The sequence below is a fragment of the Homarus americanus genome, unplaced genomic scaffold, assembly GCF_018991925.1.
Source record: "Homarus americanus isolate GMGI-L3 unplaced genomic scaffold, GMGI_Hamer_2.0 scaffold16894, whole genome shotgun sequence".
NCBI lineage: Eukaryota > Metazoa > Arthropoda > Malacostraca > Decapoda > Nephropidae > Homarus > Homarus americanus.
In genome coordinates, this window is record NW_024746541.1 from 6,278,030 (window position 1) to 6,301,196 (window position 23,167).

At 41.8% G+C, this 23,167-nt stretch overlaps 1 protein-coding gene across 2 annotated transcripts in view; it reads left to right on the forward strand.

Annotated features, from left to right (window-relative positions):
* The window catches only part of LOC121879366 (protein piccolo-like), a 38,137-nt gene that overhangs the window by 12,298 nt on the left and 2,672 nt on the right, over positions 1–23,167 (forward strand). The window contains exons 2-8 of one of the 2 annotated variants that reach the window (XM_042385970.1): positions 4,878–4,950; positions 5,843–6,083; positions 8,678–9,186; positions 9,588–9,727; positions 10,315–10,508; positions 11,361–11,545; positions 14,046–14,126. In XM_042385970.1, coding sequence (XP_042241904.1) covers positions 4,878–4,950; positions 5,843–6,083; positions 8,678–9,186; positions 9,588–9,727; positions 10,315–10,508; positions 11,361–11,545; positions 14,046–14,119 — 1,416 coding nt within the window. In that variant the 3' untranslated portion in view covers positions 14,120–14,126. The remainder of the gene's footprint in view (positions 1–4,877; positions 4,951–5,842; positions 6,084–8,677; positions 9,187–9,587; positions 9,728–10,314; positions 10,509–11,360; positions 11,546–14,045; positions 14,127–23,167) is intronic. The other variant, XM_042385972.1, reaches the window with a different exon arrangement.

The following is a 23,167-nucleotide window of genomic DNA, read 5'->3' on the forward strand; positions in this document are numbered from 1 at the left end:
CAGATGTTGCACGTGTGGAGGGCTACGTCTAGTGCGGGATGGGCAGTAACAGCGTCTTTCTGACGTTGGCGCTTGTCTGCCTTGGTATGCAGTCGGGGTAACTCGAAAGTAATGACACCTTCTCGTTACGGTGTAGAGTAATCGTCTCTCAGGCAAGGGAGTCGATTTGGCACTTTTTCAGGTTTGTCTTAAGACTAACCTTATACCTTTTCAGTTGTTCGCCAGCGTTACGTTTACTATTCGCTAGATGAATGTAAAGTAGCTGCTTTGGCAGTCTACTGTCGTCCATGTGGGTAACATGGCTAGTTCCCTCCCCCCCCCCCCACACGCCCCCATTCCACACTTTTACAATATTTTCTTCCTTTACTAATTAAAAATTAAAAAACGTAAAATGTCAATATTATGTTATTCAATAACGGTATGAATTAGTAGCGGACTTCTTTCTCACAACACCTTCTCGCCTGCCTTCCCACCACACATCAAACATGCACCCCAAGTGGCCTTAGCCTCCCTTGTCCATGGATGCAACTGTTAGACAATTAGATAACACATTACGAAAGAAAATATATACTGTAGTACCTGACAGCAGCTTGGATACTCCTTCAGTTAATGAAATTGTGATAATCAAATAAATATAAATTATTTCACACAAAACATCTTTAATACAACATATTAAACAGAGGAGACGATTCAAGTTTAAAATAGGAAAATGATCAGGAAAGATTTTTTCTAACAAACGTAAGGTAGTTTTAAACCCTCGTCCAGCCACCCTCCTTTTCTATTACCGCCTGCAGTTGTTCTGGCATACAGACCCCATAGTTCCTAACCAGTTGATGGTTGGTCCGGGATAACTCAGTCTATTGATTCATGGTGACAACAAGGTGCACGAGGACCACAAGGTGTACTAAGACCACAAGGTGCATGATGACAACAAGGTGCACGAAGACCACACGGTGTACTAAAACCACAAGGTGCATGATGACAACAAGGTGCACGAGGACTACACGGAGCACGAAGACCACAAGGTGCACGAGGACCACGCGGTGCACGAAGACCATAACGTGCACGAGGACCACACAGTGCACGAAGACCACAAGGTGCATGAGGACCCCAAGGAACATAATGACAACAAGGTACCAGAGGACCGGAATGTGCAAGAGTGCCACTAGGTGTATGAGAACCACAAGGGGCAAGAGGACCACAAGTTATATGAGGACCACTACGTGCACGAGGATCACAAGGTGCATGAGGACCACAAGGTGCACGAGGACCACAAGGTACATGAGGACCACTAGATGCACGAGGACCACAAGGGGCATGAGGGCCAAAAGGTACATAATGACAACAAGGTGCACGAGGACCACAAGGTGCACAAGGACCAAAAGGTGCACGAGGACCACAAGGTGCACAAGGACCAAAAGGTGCACGAGGACCACACTGTGCATGATGACCACAAGTTACATGAGAATCACAAGGTGCATGAGGATCACAAAGTGCACTAGGGCCACAAGGTGGACGAAGACCACAAGGTGCATGATGATCACACGGTGCACGAAGACCACAAGGTGTACGAGGATTACAAAGTGCACGAGGACCACAAGGTGCATGAGGATTACAAAGTGGACGAGGACCACAAGGTGCACGAGTACTGCAAGGTGCATGAGGACCACAAGGTGCACGAGGACCACAAGGTGCACGAGGACCACGAGTTGCACGAAGACCACAAGATGGACAAGGACCACAAGGTGCATGAGGACCACACGGTGCACGAGGACCGCAGAGTGCATCAGAAACACAAGGTGCACGAGGACCACTAGGTGTGAGGGTACCAAAAGGTGTGGTAGTTTTACAAGGATTGCGAGTACCACAAGGTGCGAAAGTACTTCAAGAAGTGAGAATACCACAAGGAGCCAGATTATTATTGGGTACGAGATTACTACAAGGCACGGGAGTATGACAACTTTTGAGAATATAACAAGGTTTGAGAGTATCACGAGGTGCGAGAGTACTACTAGAAGTTAGAGTACCACAAGGTGCGAAAGTATTACAAAGTGCTAGTGTGCTGCAAAGTGTGAGAATATAACAAGGTTTTGAGAGTACTAAAAGGTGGTGCGAGAGTACTATAAGATGCGAGAGTACCACAAGATGTAAGAGTACTACAAAGTATGAGAGTATAACAAGGTGTGAGAGTACCACAAAGTGTGGAACTACCACATGGTGTGAGAGTACCACAGGGTTTGAGTGTATTACAAGGTGTGAGAGTACGACAAGGTTTGAGAGCACCAGAAGGTGTGAGTAATAATAATAATAATAATAACAACTAACGGTTTGTTAAAAAATGCACAGCAACCAAAAGGCTGAAAATATACAATGGGCAAAACTGATTTTTTACACACAGTGATATGAGGGAAGGGTGGGCGATCGTTAAGAAAATTTTTCATCACATAAAGTTAAATGAACGTAAAATGAACATAAACCTGTTTGTTTACAGTGGATTGCAGGGATAGGCTTTTGCCCATCTGTGTTATGCCACTTTAGCCATATGTGATGAAGTGTTGAACAGCAATCACGTAGTGTAGTAAATCGTTCACAGGTGTTCTCAAGAGGGACCTCACGTGATGCAGTAACGTTCGCAGGTGCTGTCAAGAGGGACCTCATGTGGTACAGTAACGTTCACATGTGTTGCCATGAAGGACCTCACGTGGTGCAGTAACGGTCCCAGGTGCTGTCATGAGGGACCTCACGTGGTGCAGTAACATTCACAGGTGTTATCATGAGGGACGTCACGAGGTGCAGTACCGTTCACAGGTGCTTTATGAGGGACTCTCGTGGTACATTAACGTTCACAGGATGTGATACTGCCTCTTCCAGTAGTTGGAACGGGAAAGAGACTGCATTTGATATCAGGAAACTATTTCCATCTGTTACAGATGTATTCCTTAGCTTGGCCACGACACGTGTGACTTTTCCTGAGGGAACGATGCCTGAAATTGAAAGAGTTTTTTTTTTCCACAACTGAATAATTGAGTGTTTGTGTGTAGGCCGAGCCAGAAGAAAGATGTTTACTAAGGGAAACCAGCTGGAGTACATCCCCAACTCACCAGCTAGAGTACATCCCTAACTCACCAGCTAGAGTAAAACTCCAATTCACCAGCTAGAGTACAACTCCAACTCACCAGCTAGAGTACAACTCCAACTCATCAGCCAGAGTACAACTCCAATTCACCAGCTAGAGTACAACTCCAACTCACCAGCTAGAGTACAACTCCAACTCATCAGCCAGAGTACAACTCCAACTCACCAGCTAGAGTACAACTCCAACTCACCAGCCAGAGTACAACTCCAACTCATCAGCCAGAGTACAACTCCAATTCACCAGCTAGAGTACAACTCCAACTCATCAGCCAGAGTACAACTCCAATTCACCACGCTGAACTGGTTGAGTATCCCAAAAGAGGAACATATCAGGGGTTATGTCTTAAGGAAACTATTAGCTGCACAACAAAACTTTCCTCACCCTGGGTCGTAAGGTGGGAATCAAGATCTTAATAAAATTGGGTTCCCTTGTGGTTCAGCCTTCCGGAGATTTTTCAAAATCATGTAAAGAACTCAATAAATGTGCATGCAGAAGGGCTTATAGACAAAAATTCCAAAGCTTTGCTACTATGTACTGATCTCAGCATACAGTATGGTGCAGGATTCTGCTACAGAAGTTATGACCTTACTGTATTGGTAGAAAGAATGTGTAACCATGTAAGATGACTCTTTTAGTGAACTGAAGCTGTTATTATTTTTGTTACCTCAGGCATTAATGATTAGAATAACCTCAGTAGGATAACTCTAGAAGGATAACCCTTAAACAAACATTATGTTAAGTTGTAAGTCATGAAATGTTTATTAGGCGTGCCTGCCCGTATGTAGAGTATTTAGTAGTGAAATTACAGAGACAAGAAGTGCTGATGGTGTTGTGTAGCGGTAGGGAGAGACTTGTTTGTATCATAAAAGGCCTGACGCTGCAACACGTGTTAGCCAGGCAGGGCATGAACTGAGTGGCTTTAAGACTCCAGCTCTTACCATCATAGGGTGACCACCCAACCTATTCACTTGAGACCTTAACACGTAAGTTCAACTTGTACTTGGGTAGACTGTGTCCTTTGTATTGTTTATCGTTGAGACATCATGGAAATATAGCACTTAGACATTTATGTATGATTAGTTGATTACCTACATAAGATTTATTATTTGAAATACTAAGAACGAATTGTATTCAACAGGTTTGACCGAATTATAATGTTCGATTGCACCGCTCTAAAGGTGATTACAATGTTAATAGATGTTAACTTGCTCAGGTGTCATATTTTTTATCAAATTTCGAATTGTATTTCAGCTAATCACCAGATCAAATAAAACGACTGTAAAATAATATCCTCGTCACTTCACCATTTTGACTATCCTATATATATATATATATATATATATATATATATATATATATATATATATATATATATATATATATATATATATATATATATATATATATATATATATATTAAATTTTCACCTCCTATAGACATTTGGGTGACGTATATCCCACTCTTATTTGAAATAACACATTAAGCACTACTCATATGTCTAATTTGGCATTCGACTGGACTATAAACCAATAATGAGTGTTGCATAGAAAACTTCATGTCTGGCGTCGGTGGATGAGTTCCACGCCGAGACGCCTCATAGTATTTCGGATACCTTAATATAGAAAGTGATGTTTGTTTATACAGAAACAAAAACATACATAATAAGATTTAATAGAATGTTGAGTACCAAAAGAAAGTGATCAGCTGAATGTGTCTGATACAAAATTGTTTTGTTCACAGGTGGGCGGGCCGCGGCCCTCGAAGGTGAAACGTTACCTCTTGACTAGGGACCCAAAGGACAGGCGCATTTCAGGTAAGAGAAAGTCACTATGGACATGGTATTAGTTGTCAAGTGCTATTAATAAGATAATTAACTACATCAGTTCCGGCCACACTACCTTCCTGTGTACTGGAGACTTTGTATGCAGTATGCTGTATATAATTCTCCTGTAGCGCGACACGTCAAATGCTTCCAACCGCCTTCTGGTGCCTCTTGGAAGTGTTCACGCCTCCGACCCATACAACAATACTGACCTGGCATTCCTTTTCAGCAACTTTTTTTGTTAATTTGAAATGTAGCTCCTATTTAGCGTCAACCATCATAAGCTACGTTACTTTTCAAACACAAATGTTCCCACTTTTTAAAGTTACCTCTTGACTTTTATCATTTCTATCTCCGTATTTAATTCAAATTTGAACAGAACCACTACTTTTGTCTTTATACCCCATATCTTTCACCCTTTTCCAATAATATTAAACAGTTTTGTAATGACTCCTCGTTATCTGCGTCAAGTGCCGTGTTATCTTCAAATTAAATTTGATTCCTTTCAAGGTCATTTATAACTTCTCTCATTATTTAATCAGAATGTATATTACACACTGTTGGAGATTGAATGTGGCTATGTCTGACTCCCGGTCTAACCTTAAGCGAAATAGTCACTTTATTACTGTATTTACTCATTCTAGCTTCCTGTTTCCAGCAGGTCTTAGTTTGGTATACTGACTTCCTGAATCTTTTCTAAACTGAAATATAAGTATATAAGTCATGACAATATTTTTTACATTATCCTGCAGGGATTTCTTTACTGGACCTGTGAATCTCTACTGAAATATGTTAATCCTTGAAACCTCTTTTCGACCATGCACATAATTGTACAACATGGCCCAAATTCGCTGTCTCGTAAGCACTGAATAACATACTGCAGGTAACGGTCTGGGTATGAAGGTTGTCGGCGGGAAGGAAATACCCGGCACCAAGGGACGTCTGGGAGCTTATGTCGCTCGCCTTCACCCAAGCGGCGTGGCTGAGGCCCTCGGCGTGCTTAAGGAAGGTGACCTTCTACTTGAGTGGAACGGAGTCTCCCTGGTTGATCGCACCTACGAGGAGGTACAAGCCATTGTTGTGCAGTCTGTGGACGACGTCGACGTGGAAATTGTCGTACGCAGGTCAGTTTCTTAAGTGTGTGTGTGTGTGTGTGTGTGTGAGGCTTGGACCATGTACATTATTTAAGGTCAATTACAATTAAAATTTTCAATTAGACTTCCAAAAATTTAATTTAATTTAATTTTACCCAGTCGCAATTTAAATTATATAAAACATTTAATTAATAACATAAGAATTGCAATTACAACACACTACCCAGCTCCTAGGCACCATCTCTGCCACACCCCACTACCCAGCTCCTAGGCACCATCTCTGCCACACCCCGCTACCCAGCTCCTAGGCACCATCTCTGCCACACCCCACTACCCAGCTCCTAGGCACCAGCTCTGCCACACCACACTACCCAGCTCCTAGCACCATCTCTGCCACACCACACTACCCAGCTCCTAGGCACCATCTCTGCCACACCACACTACCCAGCTCCTAGGCACCATCTCTGCCACACCACACTACCCAGCTCCTAGGCACCATCTCTGCCACACCACACTACCCAGCTCCTAGGCACCATCTCTGCCACACCACACTACCCAGCTCCTAGGCACCATCTCTGCCACACCACTGTAACAAGGGAAACTTCAAGTAGAAATACTAGAAAAGTAAAGAAGTACAATAATAGTAAGAATTTATTTAATTGTAGGATAACTCTAAACACCACTTTCAAGTACAGCTATTTATTAGTTAACTCAATGGCATGGACACGTTAAATGGATCATTATATTGACGTTACTAGACAATGACTCTCGGACACAAACTTGAAATGGATACACTTCCCACCGTAAGCAAATCACCCCACGGATCGCTCTAACAATGTCTCACGTGTGATTTGGTGGAGGTCCGGCGGCTGGGGAAGCTGTGCAGGTGCTGATGGACTCTGTCGCCTGTGGGAGACTATGCTAGCAGGGGACTCGGTGCTGGAAATGGGGAGGGATGTCTCCCTCCCGACCTCGACTAGTGACGAGCGTGACCCCTGTCTTCTTCTGAGTTCTGTCTCCCTGTCTGTCTCCGTCTGATTTTGTCTCTGGGAAGGAGCTGTCGGCCCCTCCCCTGTTCTAATAATAATCCTAATGCCTCGTTGAAGGAGCTGCAAGGCCTTTATATTGGAGACCTCCAGCCGGAAGATGTCGTCACTAATCTGGGTGTGCCTGGCCAGGTGACAGGTGTACTGGCTGGAGGGTGTATGTGCTGTTCTTCTCTGGGCTGTAAGCTATGGTCTCATAAACAATCTTTACACCTCCCGCCAAGAACAAAGCTTCAATACCCCCCGGCCAATCTGTTACGTCAGTTGGAGCTGGAGCTGGAGCAGTTGTGGAGAGGGATGGACGTTTTAAAGGGGAAGAACCAAGCCCTCAGTACTGAACTGCTTCAGGTGGTTGTCCTTCCTAGCAGGACACCTACGAAGGAGGGTCAGGTGGAGCAGGTGTGGAGAGTAGTTGTCTCCAAAGGGACTAAGGTCAGACTCCGGAAAGTTGACCAGGGTGTGGAGTGTTGGAGGAAGCTGGCGAGGAAGAGAAGAGACAGGCCTTGGTGGTGGCAGGAGAGGAAGGGGCAGTTGGTCAAACCCTGCCCAGTGATAAGGTCGTGGTAGTTGGGGACAGCCAGGTTAGGTTCTTAGATAGGACTTTTTGTGAAAGAGCCGACAGACATTTGGCAGAACGGACAATAGACCGAACGGACAATTAACAGAACGGACATTGGGCAAATAAATGTTAGTTCATGGTTTATTTACAAATTTTAGTATTCAGCTCTCTACTCACGCAAAACTTGGCTTATAACGTCAGGACTTGTAGGTGGGTCTCACAATCTCGGTGATTTTAATCTGCTGTTACGGTTATTTAACAATGGATTTCTTTAAATTTCATTTACTTACCAAATTTCATCTAGATTTTACTAGAAAAATGTATTAAGTATAGGCCTGCCTGGACACGCTGTCCTTATACATTAACCTGTTGAACTCAGGACACCCTGTCGTGATGGTATTTTTGGACAGCTACATATGTCATGCCTCAAGATACGGCCGTAACACATTAAAAGTACCACAATCTACACGACTTTTCTTTTTAATTTTAACAAATTCTTTGTTGACATTATATGAATAGTTCTCAACACAACTTTTAATTAAATCGCATATTTGTTTCTCATATATATATGTGTGTGTGTGTGTGTGTGTGTCTGTGTGACAGTAAATAGAGATAAATGCTGATTAAGCTATACAAACAACTGAAGTTTTTGTAGAATAGGAAGCCTTTTTGTTTTATATCTGTAACTCAGAGGAATTTTTTTTTTACTTTACGTTTTCATTTACTATCATAAGATAAAAATTATGCCTAAAGCAAATTAGGTAAGATTAGGTAGGTTAGGTTAAGTTAGGTTATGTTAGGTTAGGTTAGGTTAGGTTTTGTATGAAGCTATTCATTCATATGTATTGTTATGATTTACATGATCATTTAAGGCCTATCAAAAGTTTCCTAAAACTTAAATACACAGATGTTATCGCAAATCGGTAATTATCTCTACTATTGTATACATAGGATACATAGAATACTACAAAATTTACTCGCTGGTGCTAAATAATTTATTTTTCATGTTACGTTATTAGTGACATCAATATGATCACGGGAGAGCGTATGGCAGGAGCCAGCAGCAGAAGTGGTGGATACCATGGCTCCTCTGTGACCTACACCAGCCCCTGCTACCAAAGTCCTCGGCGAAGACCTAACCCAATTCCTGATGATCCACTCGATATTAATGGGAATCGCTCCAACTTTGATTGTCCTGTATATAATTCTAATCGTAATAACTCACAGGAAAACATTTATATAAATGAAAATAGATTTGGTGAAAGAGATGGCGATGCCACAATGAATGGGAAGATGGGGAATTCACCAAAGACGGACAGAACCCGCGTTCGGTCGACGTCGAGGCCCGTACATCATGGGGTCAGCCCTGAGATGCATGGAAGATCACAAACTAGTCCTGTCCTAGAGGAAGTAGCAGATCATGACTTGCACCAGCTTCATGACGAAGGTCTGCCAGTATTAAATTCCGCATCTCAAAGAGGCTCTCCATCACAGTCACAATCACCTACGGAGCGTCATAGTCCAAATGGTAAAGAAAAACCTCTTGTATATATTTATTGCCATAAGCTGTATATCTCAAGCATGATAATTGTTTTATTGTACTTACTCTTCTTAATAGACGCTGTTAATTATTTGCTTGTAAAAATTGTTTTATTTCAAACTTCTTTAATGAAGTGTGATCAATCGATATGTACAGTAAGTATTATAAAGGTTGATAGCTACGTTAATTCATTTATTGAAAAAAATATGACCACAAGGATATGATCCAACATTCAGATGCTAGTAAATGCACAGAGTGTTTATGGCACATATTAAGTTCTCTTGATTAATTTATGTAACAACAGTATTACAAATGTCAATGCTGTAGTACTGTATACTTGACTCAATTGCTCACTTTCGTCCAGCTTCCCTCTCAAGTACTATCTCAAGTAGGTGCTGTAGTGTCTGGTGGAGTTGGATCTCAAGTGTTGCCAGAGCGGAGCGGACCAGACGGTGCTGTGTCCAGCCCACCACGTCACCACAACACTGCTGCCAACCGCCGCCGACCAAACTCTAGGAATAACGTTAAGGTACAGCAATTTGGGTGTTGTGTAATTGTTGTATATCTATGTGTATTATTTTGATATAATATAATGGAATAGAAGTTTTCATTTAGGATATAGTTATATCATAAACCAGCTTTACCTGACTTTACTGACAGTATACAGTATTCCTACACAATATACTCTTTATTTGCTCCTTCATGTCTGTTAGAACCGAGTGGTCAAGTTCTTCTTCACTCCACAAACCCTGACACTCAGGCATGGCCCCTTCTCATAAATCATATAATTATAGAAAGTCATTCACATTTCAGGTGATCTTGTCATTCGTGATCATAATAGTTCTAAAGTGCATTTATCTGGAGCGTCTCTCACATCCTCCCCTTAGGCTTAAATTAAGGATTGTTCTTTTGATGATGGTGTAAGGCTACCCAGTTCTGAAGTCATGTCAACAAGTGCGGTACTAACACAGTTCTATTATGCTGTTACCAAAATTTATATTTGTTTCGTTTTGGGCATCCCATAATGAGAAGAATTAATAAAAGCAATACCAGTTTCATTGTGCATTTGTGCATGATAAAATACTTCCTGTATGATGATTTGGTTATGGGCAACAGGTGTCGGGGACGGGACCGTCAAAGGCCAACAGTGAGCAACAGATGGGTGAGGTGCAACTGCAGGTGTGCTATGACTCCCGTGCAGGTATACTGTACGTGACAGTACTGAGGGCACGGTCACTTTACACTGTACGTGACGATGGCGACACCCGTCCTGACCCCTTCGTTAAGGTCTACCTCTTACCAGGACGAAGGTTTGTGTTTCTCGTTTCTGACACTACATCTAGCAACAAATTATGTACTATATATTCTACTTGAACATATATTTAATTGCACCATTACTAAAATAGTCTCAGTTTCAATTAAGGGAGATGTGAAAATTGGAGCCGTTTTCAACTGTTACGCAACCTGAGGTAGAAACCAGGTGAACAGCAGCCCATGGGAAGAAAATCAAAACCTAGGCATGATAATGTATCCATCCCATGTATCGAAAGTAATAAAGTATTTTGTTAAACTAAATATGAGGGGATTTAGTTCTGCAACTACAAGGCGATGCACCAGCCATAAGAGATCCCAGCCTACAACCTTACCGCTTTACCTGCTGCCGTACCTCACTTCCTCCTTCTCCCTTATGGCTACTCTGTCTACCTTTCACTTCCTCAAGTTTTTCCATGCCTTTCATATCTGGACATATGTCGGATTATCGAAGCATCTAGCATATCAAACTCTCAATCAATCAGGGTGCTGTCCTCATATCTGAAGGTCTGCGATCACAGTCCTCCGTTCTAAACGTACAATCCTCAAAGGCTTTGTATCTCTCTGGGGACCCAGTTTTTAATTGAATTCACCAGTCAACATGTGGTTTTATACTTGGCACTAGATTATATAATTAATATACATACTGAAGTGACAAGGTAGTTAAAATTATTATTTTTATTTCAATCATTAGCAGTCTGTCATACTTCGTCATTTATATGACAATGATAGTTTCACCATATTCTAAACATAATATTACCACTCCAAATATTATTCGCGTTGTGTCCCGCATTCCCTTGGTGAACTGAGTCCAATATTTGCATCTACCTGGTGTTGTTTTTTGCAATCAGCGTTGAGAACCAGCGGCGGACCCGGTTCTTGAGCTGCACCAGCAGCCCGGACTGGAACCAGACCATGGTGTACCCTAACCTCCAACCCGGCGACCTTGCCAAACGTCACCTGGAGGTCACTGCCTGGAATTTTCAAGCAAACAAACCTAATGAATTCCTTGGGGAGGTTGTGTTGAACTTGTCAGGTAAGTGCCAATTAAACACACACACACACACACACACACACACACACACACACACACACACACAAATGGATCAATCGCTATGTACAGTTCATCTTTATAGTTGGTTTGTATTTAATAATGCTGCTTTTCATCACAATACTAATATATGGTTTCCAGATAATTATATGGACCAACAAAATGGAAAAAGCACTCCTTAATACAAAGACTATTCGAAGAAAATATATTGAAATTCCAACACCTTCTCACCTAACTTAAATATCCCCAAGTACTTATATGCCAAATACTCCCAAGTGTCCAGGAAATTTAGTCTACAACTCTTCCCACTTCCGGAACTCATATGCTCTTTGGCATGCGTTTTTCATGGTACCTACAGAATTTTCATCCTCTTTTTTTTCTTACGGGGAATAGCCCACCCGGGTAAAGGTCATCGACCCAAAATGGGGTCTAGCGGGCGAAAAAATAAGAGTAAAAAGAAATTTTAAATAGACAAGAAAAAATTATATTTTCTACACCACGAAGATGTCGGAAAACCAGCTTTTAGAAGTGAGACAGATTGTATGAGTATGGAAACACAGAAGAAGGCAGAGCATTCCACAGTTTGGCTGTGTGAGTAAAGAAGAAAGTACTATAACGGGTTATTCTAGTGTGACTGACAACCACAGAGAAACGGTGAACACCGCGGGTAAGACGAGTGTTACGAGCCCACGGCTTTGCCAGCGGTACACAGGATGCCAAATCCACCGAACAATGCCCGTTAAAGTACCTGTAAAAGAGAGAGAGTAAAGCAAAATTGCGGCGAAGAGAAAGGGAAGAGAGATTATCAACTAATGGAGGAGAGTCAATAAGGCGAAATGCCTTTGATTCCTCCCTATCTAACAGTTGGACAGAAGAGCCATCCCAGATATGAGAGCAGTACTCCAAGTTAGGACGAATGAATCCCCTATGAACTTGTAACAACTGCTCAGGAATGAAGCAGGTACTGCATCAACAGATGCCGTAGCTGCTTCTCAGCTTTCAGGAGGCAGCTTTAGAATTGTTGTGGATGTGTGGTTTCCATGACAATTTAGAGGAAATGGTGAGGCCTAGCATATCTACGAGTATTTTAGAATTCGGAATTTGCGTCCTGAAATGTGATTGGTGGGGAATCATCTAATCTGGAAAGTGTAATTGGTTAATACTGAGTTTCATTACTTTTGAATTTAACCATGTTTCTACCTCCCCATTCGGAGATGCTGCACAGATCCGCATTTTTTTTTATTGGGCACCCCCCTACATCCTTGTGTAAGGTGAAGCGCAGAAGCGTTTACAGCGCACAACAGGGAAGCATACTAAGTTCATGCTTGCGTTTACGTCTCATGAGCTAAGGGCGTAGAAGCCTGAAGAGTCAAGGGCGTAGAAGCCTGAAGAGTCAATGGTTTATGTCATCAAGTTATTGGAAGCTCCAACAACTTTCCCTGAACACGAATTCGCAACTTTCAACTTACAACAGGTACCTACTTTACTGCTAGGTGAACAGGGACTAATGGGGGCTAGGAAGTATGTCCAAACAACTTCCACCGGCTCGGGAATCGAACCCGTGACATCTTGCTTGCGAGGCAAGAGCGGTACCGCTTCTACCACCGGTCCCCCAGATCCGCATTGATAGATGAAATTATATCAGCTCTAGAAACAGATCTAGTTTGAGAATTAGGGGTAAGGGAAAAATGTGAAGAAGAGTGAAGTGTAGAATCATCAGCGTAAGAATGGATAGAATTAGTCGTAGTGTGAAGAAAATCATTGATAAAAAGAAGGAAGAGAGTAGGTGAAAGAACAGAACCCTGTGGAACACCACTATTGGTAGAGAAAGAGCTATAGATCGATCTCTTGACAACAACTGCCATGGATCGGTTCTCGAGGAAGCTAGAAATCATAGAACAAAGTGGGGGAGAGAAATCACAAGAGGTATGATTTTTATTATGTTTTTAATATAATAGCAATGCGACGGCAGAGCAGGTACAACGCCCGCCTCCACTCCTTAGGGTCGCCGGTTTGATTCTTTGGCTCTTTCACTCCTCCCAAATATAAATGTGCACAGTACCTAACTAAATAATTGGGCAAGTTTAGGTGATCGTGTGCATTGCTGGACACGCTGCCTTTATGCACATAGAAGGCATATATTACGGTATACTGTATTCACATTTTTACTTATGGACTCTTCATAATAGGAGACACGCTGGAAACTCTAAAGACACTTTTTTAGCTTTTGACCAAACTCCCACAGCATTACCGACAGCCACAAGCATTGTTAGATAATTCAAGTTACTTATTATTCTACTTCTTCATAATTCAGACTTCAGATATAATGGTCGTGTTTGCCATTGGAGTACACCATTGAGCAATTAAGAAATTTAGTGTTGATTTGAAATAATAATTCTTGTTATACAGGGCTTAGGAAACTTTTTTGTGAAATATTAATTAAAAAAAAAGAGATTTTGGACACATTATTGTGATATAATTACAGATTCAACACTGATGGATGAGCAGGCACGATGGTATCAACTGCAGGAGCCAGACCGCGCAGAATTTGGGGAGTAGCTGGCAGGTACGACATAGTACATCTGGTAATGTAAAATAACTTTAATGAAATATATAAAAACATAAAGCAATATATAAGGCACAGTCATAAATGTAACAATTATCAAAATGTTATAAACATAACTGTATATGTTGGAGGCCAGCTTCCTCAATAAAGTTAAACCTTCCATTCCTTGGAAATGACACATTTGCTCCGAGGACTAAATATATAGTAGGAGGTAATTACCATCTCCAATAACCCTGAAGAGATACCGCCTCCTACCTTCATCCAAACTGGGACACTCGAGCAGCAAGTGCCTTAGATTCAAGGGGATAAGACATGTATCAGCCTAAAGTGGCCAAGGTGAACCCTGGCGAGGGCATTCTCTCACCTCCGTGGCATTCAGGGATACGTCCAGGGGCGTATCTGTTTTGCAATCTCCCGGAGCTTGTTTGGACCAACAATGACATCCTAATACTACTACCAAGCATTACATGTGGCGTTCTAATCCTGAGACACATAACCGAAGAAGGTAGTGTTAGAAGTACAGGGGTTGCCTACTCATTACCCAACACATTTACATGTGCCGATACCTCCCAGCACGAACTGATCTGATGTCCATGTCGCCTCATAAGGAAGAGCCATTCCAGTATCGACAGAATTAAAGGGTAAAGTGGGTTAAAAGACTCGAGAGCCTCAAGGGTACACATTGGATCATTAAAAATAAAACAAATAATAATTTTCATGAGCACTTTTCACCTTCAAGGTCAGAAGAATTGCTGACAATTCAGAATTAAAAATTGAAGCAGCAGTAAGTTTGACAGCCCTTCAAGAAAAGGCTGGGAAGACTACTCCAAGTCCAACGCCAGTATCATATTTGGAGCCTCCAGTGAAGATAAGAAGCGAGTTCGCATGCTGAGATGCATGCTCTAAAAGTATTAGACGTAGCATATGTTCTGATATTTAGCTTTTGTCTCGGTGTAGTTCAAGAGGCGACTACCGGATACTTCAATGACAATCTTGTGAGCGAGAGAGATGGGGAATACTCACCACCACGTGAGTCCGGTCTCCTCAATACACATGCATTCGTTGGAGAATGATGGGAGCCTCTGGATGCAGTACCAGTACTGAATTATCCGTGACTAGCATCACAGTTCCAAAGGCACCTCCACAGCATAAGACAAGAGGCTCTTGGTAGGTGAAGTCTTAAATGCCCCAGTGGCCAGACGAGTACCCATGTGGTGGATGACATCTAATGTCTTTAAGCACGTCGGTGTTGTCGATGAGTAAACCTCTAACACCTTGTGTCAGTGAAGAAAGGTAGCACAAACAGAGTCCTAAGAAGTATGAGCTAACACCAGGAGGACATCCAGTGCACTGTGGCACGTAATCTTGAAACACCGAAGATAGGAAATCCAGATGAATTTCCTATCAAAGATCAACTCCAGGAAACACGTCTTATTTACACACGGAATGGTGTATTCGTATAGAAATAGACCTGAAACCCGATGGAGGCCCCGTAGGTAACAAAAGTGCATTGGCACAGCTTTCGTGGGAAAAACAGAAACCACGGCACTCTGTCTACTGACATAGATGATCAAACGGCAACTGAATGTGATGACTCCGCCATCAACATCTTCGATACAGAGAAAGAGTAATCAGAGAACAAGGTAATGCTAATCACACTACACAGTGGGGCACCCTCATCCTGGTCCTTCAGAGCAGAAAATTGTTACTACCCGAACTCATAAATCGCGATCAGCGAGATACGACGCTAATAAATGAGCCATACTCCCTCGTAACCCAAACTCATGGAGTTAAGAATCCAATGCTTCCAAGCGGTATCTTATACAATTTTTAGGTCGAAAAAGTTGCACGCTCCCGCTTCGCACGACTTCAGCCGAATTAAGGCGTCAGGAGCGGAGCATATGCTCCGGAATCTTTACTAGGATATAAATCGCCACAATCCAGGAAACAAACCAACCTCACGTTCATCATCTTCTAAAACAACTTAAACAGGCTAGGGGACAATAACCTAACCTAGTCATATTCTTTGAAGCTATTAATCACGAAGACTTGACTTAAAACAGAAGAATGGTGGGTCATTGTGTATGGAACATTGTCTACGACAAGAGGTGTATCACTGCACGAGTCTTGGGCAGCTTTGATCTCCTACAGGTTAAGGGGGAGATTGTAAGTTTTCCCTCCACCTGACGAAAAGTCTAAAGCATTTGATTCCTATGAACATCTGAGCTGAGCAGAGAGAGTATCTTCAACTATCCGGGAGACAGTGAAAAATTCCTCTTTTATCTCAATGCCGATAACTGCAGGCTCTATCACAACATCCTCATCCACTTTCTAGAACGATGAAGGATTGGGTGAAAATTTTCCAGTAATCTTGTGGACTCTCTTCCATGACCTTCACCAAGCTCGGTCCTGCCGAAACTCGACTTGGGAATGGTGGCATTTGTACTGACGGTATCTTGTCAGTACAGCTCTCACAATCTTCTGTTCCTTTGAACGGTCCGAAGATCACCAAAGCACAGGTCGTCTGAAGAATGTTCCAGCAATTCGTGGAATTGATTTCAGAGGTCTTCTATGGAGAATAACTGCCAGTATGTCATTAGCCACGCCTGCGGATGTAAACTCATCTATGGTCACCGATTTCTTGTCTTAGTCTCTAAACCGGGTCCAATCTGCCCAGTCCAAGCTCCATCAAGGTACACGTGAACAAGGTGGACCTCGAATTGAGCAGCGAAGAATGAGTGGTAAATGATCACTAACATGAAGGTCATCGAACACTTCCCACTGAAACTTTAATATGGAATCTGGCGAGCCAATAGAAGAACTGATTGCCGTGAAAGAGCAGGTCTTTAAGTGGAAATGGGTGGGGTTACTAGTAATGAAAACTCCCGCATAATAACAATGTTACCACTCGGGTCGGACGAAGTGTCCCCCCAGAGAGGATGTTGACTATTGAGGTAAACCAGTAAAAATAATGGACGAGGGAGTTGATTGATAAGCTCTTCCAAATTTTCATAAGCAACGAAAATAATTAGGTGGGAGAAATAAAGAACAGTTTGTGAATATCCTCTCCACATGGACCTATACAGCAACAAAATAAAGAGAAGATCTAATTTTTAACTGTCAAAAGGGAACTTCGAAGCGAATGTACATCGCACACCCGCCATAATGCTTCCCCCTCTCTACTGGGCCTGACAGGGAGCGCAAGCCAAAGTAGATGTAACTCTTTACGGAGGAAACTATGGCTTTCACCACCATCATTTCCTGCAGGCAAATACACACACTGGGGAGAATTTGGCAAGAAGTTGCAGCTCCTCCCAGTTGGCCCTACAGTTCCACTGTAGGAGAGTTGCGAACACTAGGACTTCTTGTGCTGCCCAGATTGCTGTTAGTAGAGCTATTTCCAGAGTATGCACTTGTAGGTTTCAGAGCCTTACAGGATGAACCTGGAATGCAGATCAAGTTCCTCCCAATCCAGGACTTACTGTACATATTTCCTGGGATACCAAAGACCCAGTCTTTGGAGGCTGCCCCACCACAGGCAGAACTTCTCTCATTTAATCCATCAGTTGGGACTTTCTTCTGAGAGGGAGCGTGATCCATGGTCAAGGACACAGTCTCATTACATTTGCTGTAACCTGCATAGAGGCAACAGCATCGACGGTGTTCTTGTGGCGCCCCAATGGTACACGGCTCTTCAAAACTTTATTGTCATCCTCTGTTGGTTCTTTTGCCTCCAAGGAGGTCAGGATAGTTGGTGCTGCCAATGAAGTTGCTGAAGCATCACTGCATGCTGGTGCTGGTCCATGCTCCCTGGAGCAGAATTGCCGACTAGTTACAACCCAGGAGTTGCTGAACTGGTTGTGCCAATCAATGCCGGCACAAGGTCCACTATACCGTTTTCAGACGGCGCAAGGAGGGTCTTCTGTAATATCGAAGTTAGAGCCTTGAAGAGAGGATTCCCCTGTCGAGAATCCCCACTACGGTTGCTCTTTCTTACCTACACACTCGGTCAGGGGCATTCTACATACAGTTATCCAGCTGCAGGTCGCAAGCTTTGAGGGTGCACTAATGTTGACGATACTGATGGGGACGCGGTCGTACGGTATTGTTGGTTTAGCAGAGTGCTGCAGTGAAAAGTCAAGACGGTTTCTTAGGTGTCACCAGAGCGAGCGACCCTGATGGCCATGGTCTCCCTCTCAAACTTATATTGGTCAAAATGTTTCGAAGAAGCAGCATGGTTACTCTGAAAGTGGAAGCAGCAAGGTGGTCCACTCACGCATTATCGTATTGAGACTGCTGGCGCAAGGACACACTCACGCCAGGTATATTTGTTATCCTCCAAGCAATGCCGGCTGATGGGTACATATTGTTGACAATATTAATAGCGTCTAGGGTATCGGAAGCAGCCAAAGTGCACATTTTCTGGAATGCTAAGAAGGTCGATGGTCAAAAAAAAAGTAAGCGTAAGAGAAAGCACCCTTTCCACCTTCTTCCCCACCCTCTGTAGGACTTTGTAACAGAGACACTAGCTGACGCTCAGACACACTTTACATCAACAACACACGTGTTCTGACCTTACTAGAGTGTGTTTGCCAGGAGCTCAGGTGGGGGATATAGTTGACAGGATGGACAATATCTTGTCTGGTAATGGGAACAAATCTATTTATCTGCCTCAGTGTAGGAGGCAATGATAGTGGCCGGTGTAGGAGTGAGGAGTTCCTTGATAAATCCAAGACAGCTATCGAATGTATTAGGGTGAAGGGAAGGATCCCTATCATATGTGGTGTCCTGCCAAGAAGGAGAGGTGGCAATGAATGATCGTCTTGACAGATATTGCAACTTTTAGGGCAGAAGGGACTTTTATGCTAGGGATGGGGTACATCTGTCTAGGGATGGGTTGGCAACTCTGGCTGGCTCTCTCGAGAGCCAGTTCAAAACTTTTCAAGGTCTTTAAACTGCGAGGGGAACATGTGACCAGGAGATCGAGGAGACTGCAGTGGGAGCGGATAAACAAAATGAAAAGTTACAGAGAAATAGTGCTGGGAATGATGACAAAACTAAATTAGGCAGGGAGTTAAAACCTAAACGCGACAAAGAGAGGACTCAGATCATAACTAACTTAAATATCTACAAATCAAATAGGAGAAATATGAGAAACAAAATGGATGAAATCAGGGCGTTGGTATGTACCGAAAAAATCGATATAATAGCAATCACCGAAACTTGGATAAACGTAGACTAACTTGAGTTACCTGTCGAATACCAAATTAAGGGGTACAAATTATTCCATACCAATAGGCAGATTAGGAAAGGAGGAGGGGTAGCAATCTATGTCAGGGATAATTTGAAGTGTGAAATATATAAGGACAAAAAACTGAACTGCATACAGAAACAATTTTGATAGAATTAATCGATGGTAGGGAAAAAATAATCACAGGAGTAATATATAGACTTCCTAATCTCGATAGAGTTAATGAGCGACTTATTTGGGATGAAATACGCAGGGCATCCAGACATAGCAAAGTCTGTATAGATTGGACCGACCTTAAGGGTACCTTAGAATCAGAGGATTGTCTTGAAGCAGTTCAGGACTGTTTCCTTAGTCAACATATAGCCGAACCCACACCGGGGTAATATACTCGATTTAGTTTTGTCAAACGGAGAAAACCTCATTAGTAGTATAGAGGTAGGGAACGAACTCGCTAACAGCGATCACAAACAAGTGAGATTCAAAGTTGAACTTAATGTCAGTAGCAAGTAAAATTCCAATAGAGTCTCAGATTTCAGAAGGGCAAACTTTGATAGGTTGAAAAGACAGCTGAGAGAAGGGGTATTACGTTTGAGGGTGAATTACTTGACCTCACACAATGTACCCACAGGAGGCGACCTCACTATACCTGGAGACCTGACAACGATAACCTCACAAAATAGGACGGTTGAGGATGACCTGATCACAAGATCTGAGGTTGATGAGTTCCACAACAATTTAAATAATGAATTACTTAATGCACAAAGGCAGAACTTACCATACAGAAATTCAGATCAAATAACAATGATCCCAAATGGATAAACAATTATAAAACGAATATTATTGTATATTATGTATAAAGGAAGGCTATAGGTAGAAGAATAAAACATGGTGAAGTTTACATTCGAGATTATTATAGGTATTGGCCAGTAGGGTTAAGATCGAGATAAGAAAAGCAAAGAGGAATAATGAACTGAAGGTACCAAGGGAGGCGAAGTCAAACCCCAAGGGATTCTTCTAAATGTATCAAACTAAAACACCAGACAAGATTGGACCAATACGGTCAGATACAGGCGAGCTAACTGATAACAATGGGGAAACGAGCAATAATCTGAACAGATATTTTTCCAAAGTTTTTATCACAGAAAATTTAAACGTGATACCCGAGGCGCCGACTACTGTATAAACAGAGATAGTGAAGAAAACAGCTTATGAGAGATAGTAGTGACTAGTAACGATGTTAGTAAGCAAATAGACAAACTAAAGCCTAATAAATCACCAGGTCCCGATGTAATATTTGCCAGAGTATTTAGGGAATATAAGGAAGAGCTTAGTATGCCCTTAGCAAATTTATTTAACATGTCATTAAAAACGGGTGTAGTACCAGAATCCTGGAGGTTAGCGAATGTGATACTGATTTTCAAGAAGGGAGATAGATCACTACCATCTAACGACCATTCAATCAGTTTACCATCAATTGTAGGCAAATTGCTGGAAGCAATAAATTCAAACTCTATTCCAAATCATCTGGAGAAGCACAAGTTGATCAATGATTCCCAACATGGCTTAACAAGTGGGCGTTGATGTCTGACTAATATATTAACATTCTTTTCAACTGTTTTTGAATCAGTGGATGATGGGCACGATTATGATGTGGTATACCTCGATTTTAGCAAAGCCTTCGACAAAGTCCCCTGCGAAAAATAAAAAATAAAAGTAGAGGCTCATGGAATTGGAAGAGATATTCTAATATGGATTAGGGCGTGGTTACAGCACAGAAAACAGCGAGTAAGCATTAAAAGCGCTTAATTCAATTGGAGTAACGTCACTAGTGGAGTACCCCAAGGCTCGGTACTTGGATCATTACTATTTATTATATACATAACGACTTATATATAGGCGCAGAGAGCAACATAAGTAAATTTGCTGTTGACACTAAAATAGGGTGTGGAATTAAATCTGACGAGGACTCCGTAAAACTACTGCAATATATAAATAAACTTTTGCTTATAGAAGATTTAGGAGTAATGATAAGTATGAGTCTTAAACCAAGTCAACAATGCGTATTTGCTCGAAACAAGGCTAACAAAGTACTTGGGTTCATACAAAGGAGTGTTAGTTACAAGACTAGTGAGGTTATCCTGAAAGTACATGTTGTGCTTGTGAAACCTCACTTGGATCATGCAGTTCAGTTCTGGTCACCGTATTACAGAATGGATATAGAATCTCTAGAAAAAATTCAATGGAGAATAACAAAACTAATCCCGGGCATTAAGAACCTTGAGTACAGAGACAGGTTAAAGCATCTTAATTTGCACTCCCTCGAGAGACGTAGAATGAGGGGCGATATGATCGGGGTGTATAAATGGAAGTCACGGTTAAACAGAGGTGGCATTACAAAACGATTCAAACTTTCCAACCAGGAGCGAACTCGTAGCAATAGTTTTAAATTAGACAAATTTAGATTTAGGAAGAGATAGGTAAACACTGGTTTGGAAATAGAATAGTGGATGAGTGGAGCAAGTTACCAAACATCACTATTAACTCGAATACGCTGGATACCTTCAAATATAGGTTGGATGGATATATGAGCGACAGGGGTTTGGCGTAAACGTGACTGCCCAGTATGGGCCATTAGGCCTGTTGCATTTTCCTCCATTCTTATGTTCATACTTTTTTATGTGACCAGGAGATGACCTTATTGAACAGCGTGATATAAGATGACAAGTTGAAACCAACTAACATATAAGTTACAAGAGAATCATTGGTTAAACGCATCCTTAGCGGATATAGGCAATAACAGTCAGTTAACAGAATGTCATATATACAGTAAATTAATATGTTGTTGCATGGGTGAGAGAGGAGTAGCTAGGCAAATGTAAGACTCGTAGAATTGCAGTTGGAAGCCTGAGAAACACATTTTACTTCGGTTGAAGTTAAATTGCGATGTTTTGAAATTATGTATAGAATCTGATTATTTATGAATAATAAGGTTGAAAGTGAGTGAGGTACAGGGAACGGGAATCAGGGTCGGATAACATGTTGTAATATTTGGAAGAGAAAGCGAGGGCTTGGTTGTTGACGTCACGCTAAATAGGGATAATCGCCGATTAAGCTTTAAGGCACAACTGACGTTTCCATTAAATATGGATAACTTTCTGTTGCTATTGTTATAACTCAATGTAAATTAATTCCAATATGGTAAAATTTGTAAATTATATTTAGCCTTGGTTAGGTAAGGTCAAGTTATACTTGAAGGTATTCATTAATATATATTATAGTTACCCATATGATCGTCTAGTACTCTCGAGTCTCTAGACTCAATAGCTAATCAGAAGACATAAATAAATTAATTAAGCGATAATCGGCAATTATCTATATATAGTGTAACATGGACAAGGCTGCAGCTAAAGATGAGAGGCTGTCCAAAGAAATAAATCGTAGAAAAAATCTGGTTGAGTGTAAGAACACGTACAAAGAACGTTAGTGAATGATATAAAAATCATGAGAAAAAAATTGTGATGGAATGATTGTTGTCGTATCGGAGAGAATTTATAAAATGGAACAAATGATCTGCGAGGAAATTTAAGAAGGATAAGAACAAGAGTTTATCATATAAAAGTTTGTACCTACTCTAGAAAAGAGGAACGAGAGGATATGTGGTGAAAAAGTGATGATATTGTGAAAACTGAGTAGAATGACGATGTGGATGACATATTAATTTGTTGTGGGCATGAGAGCGGCTGGAGAAAACAGTAAAGAATGATAAAGGCCATAGGTTGAAAAATAAAAG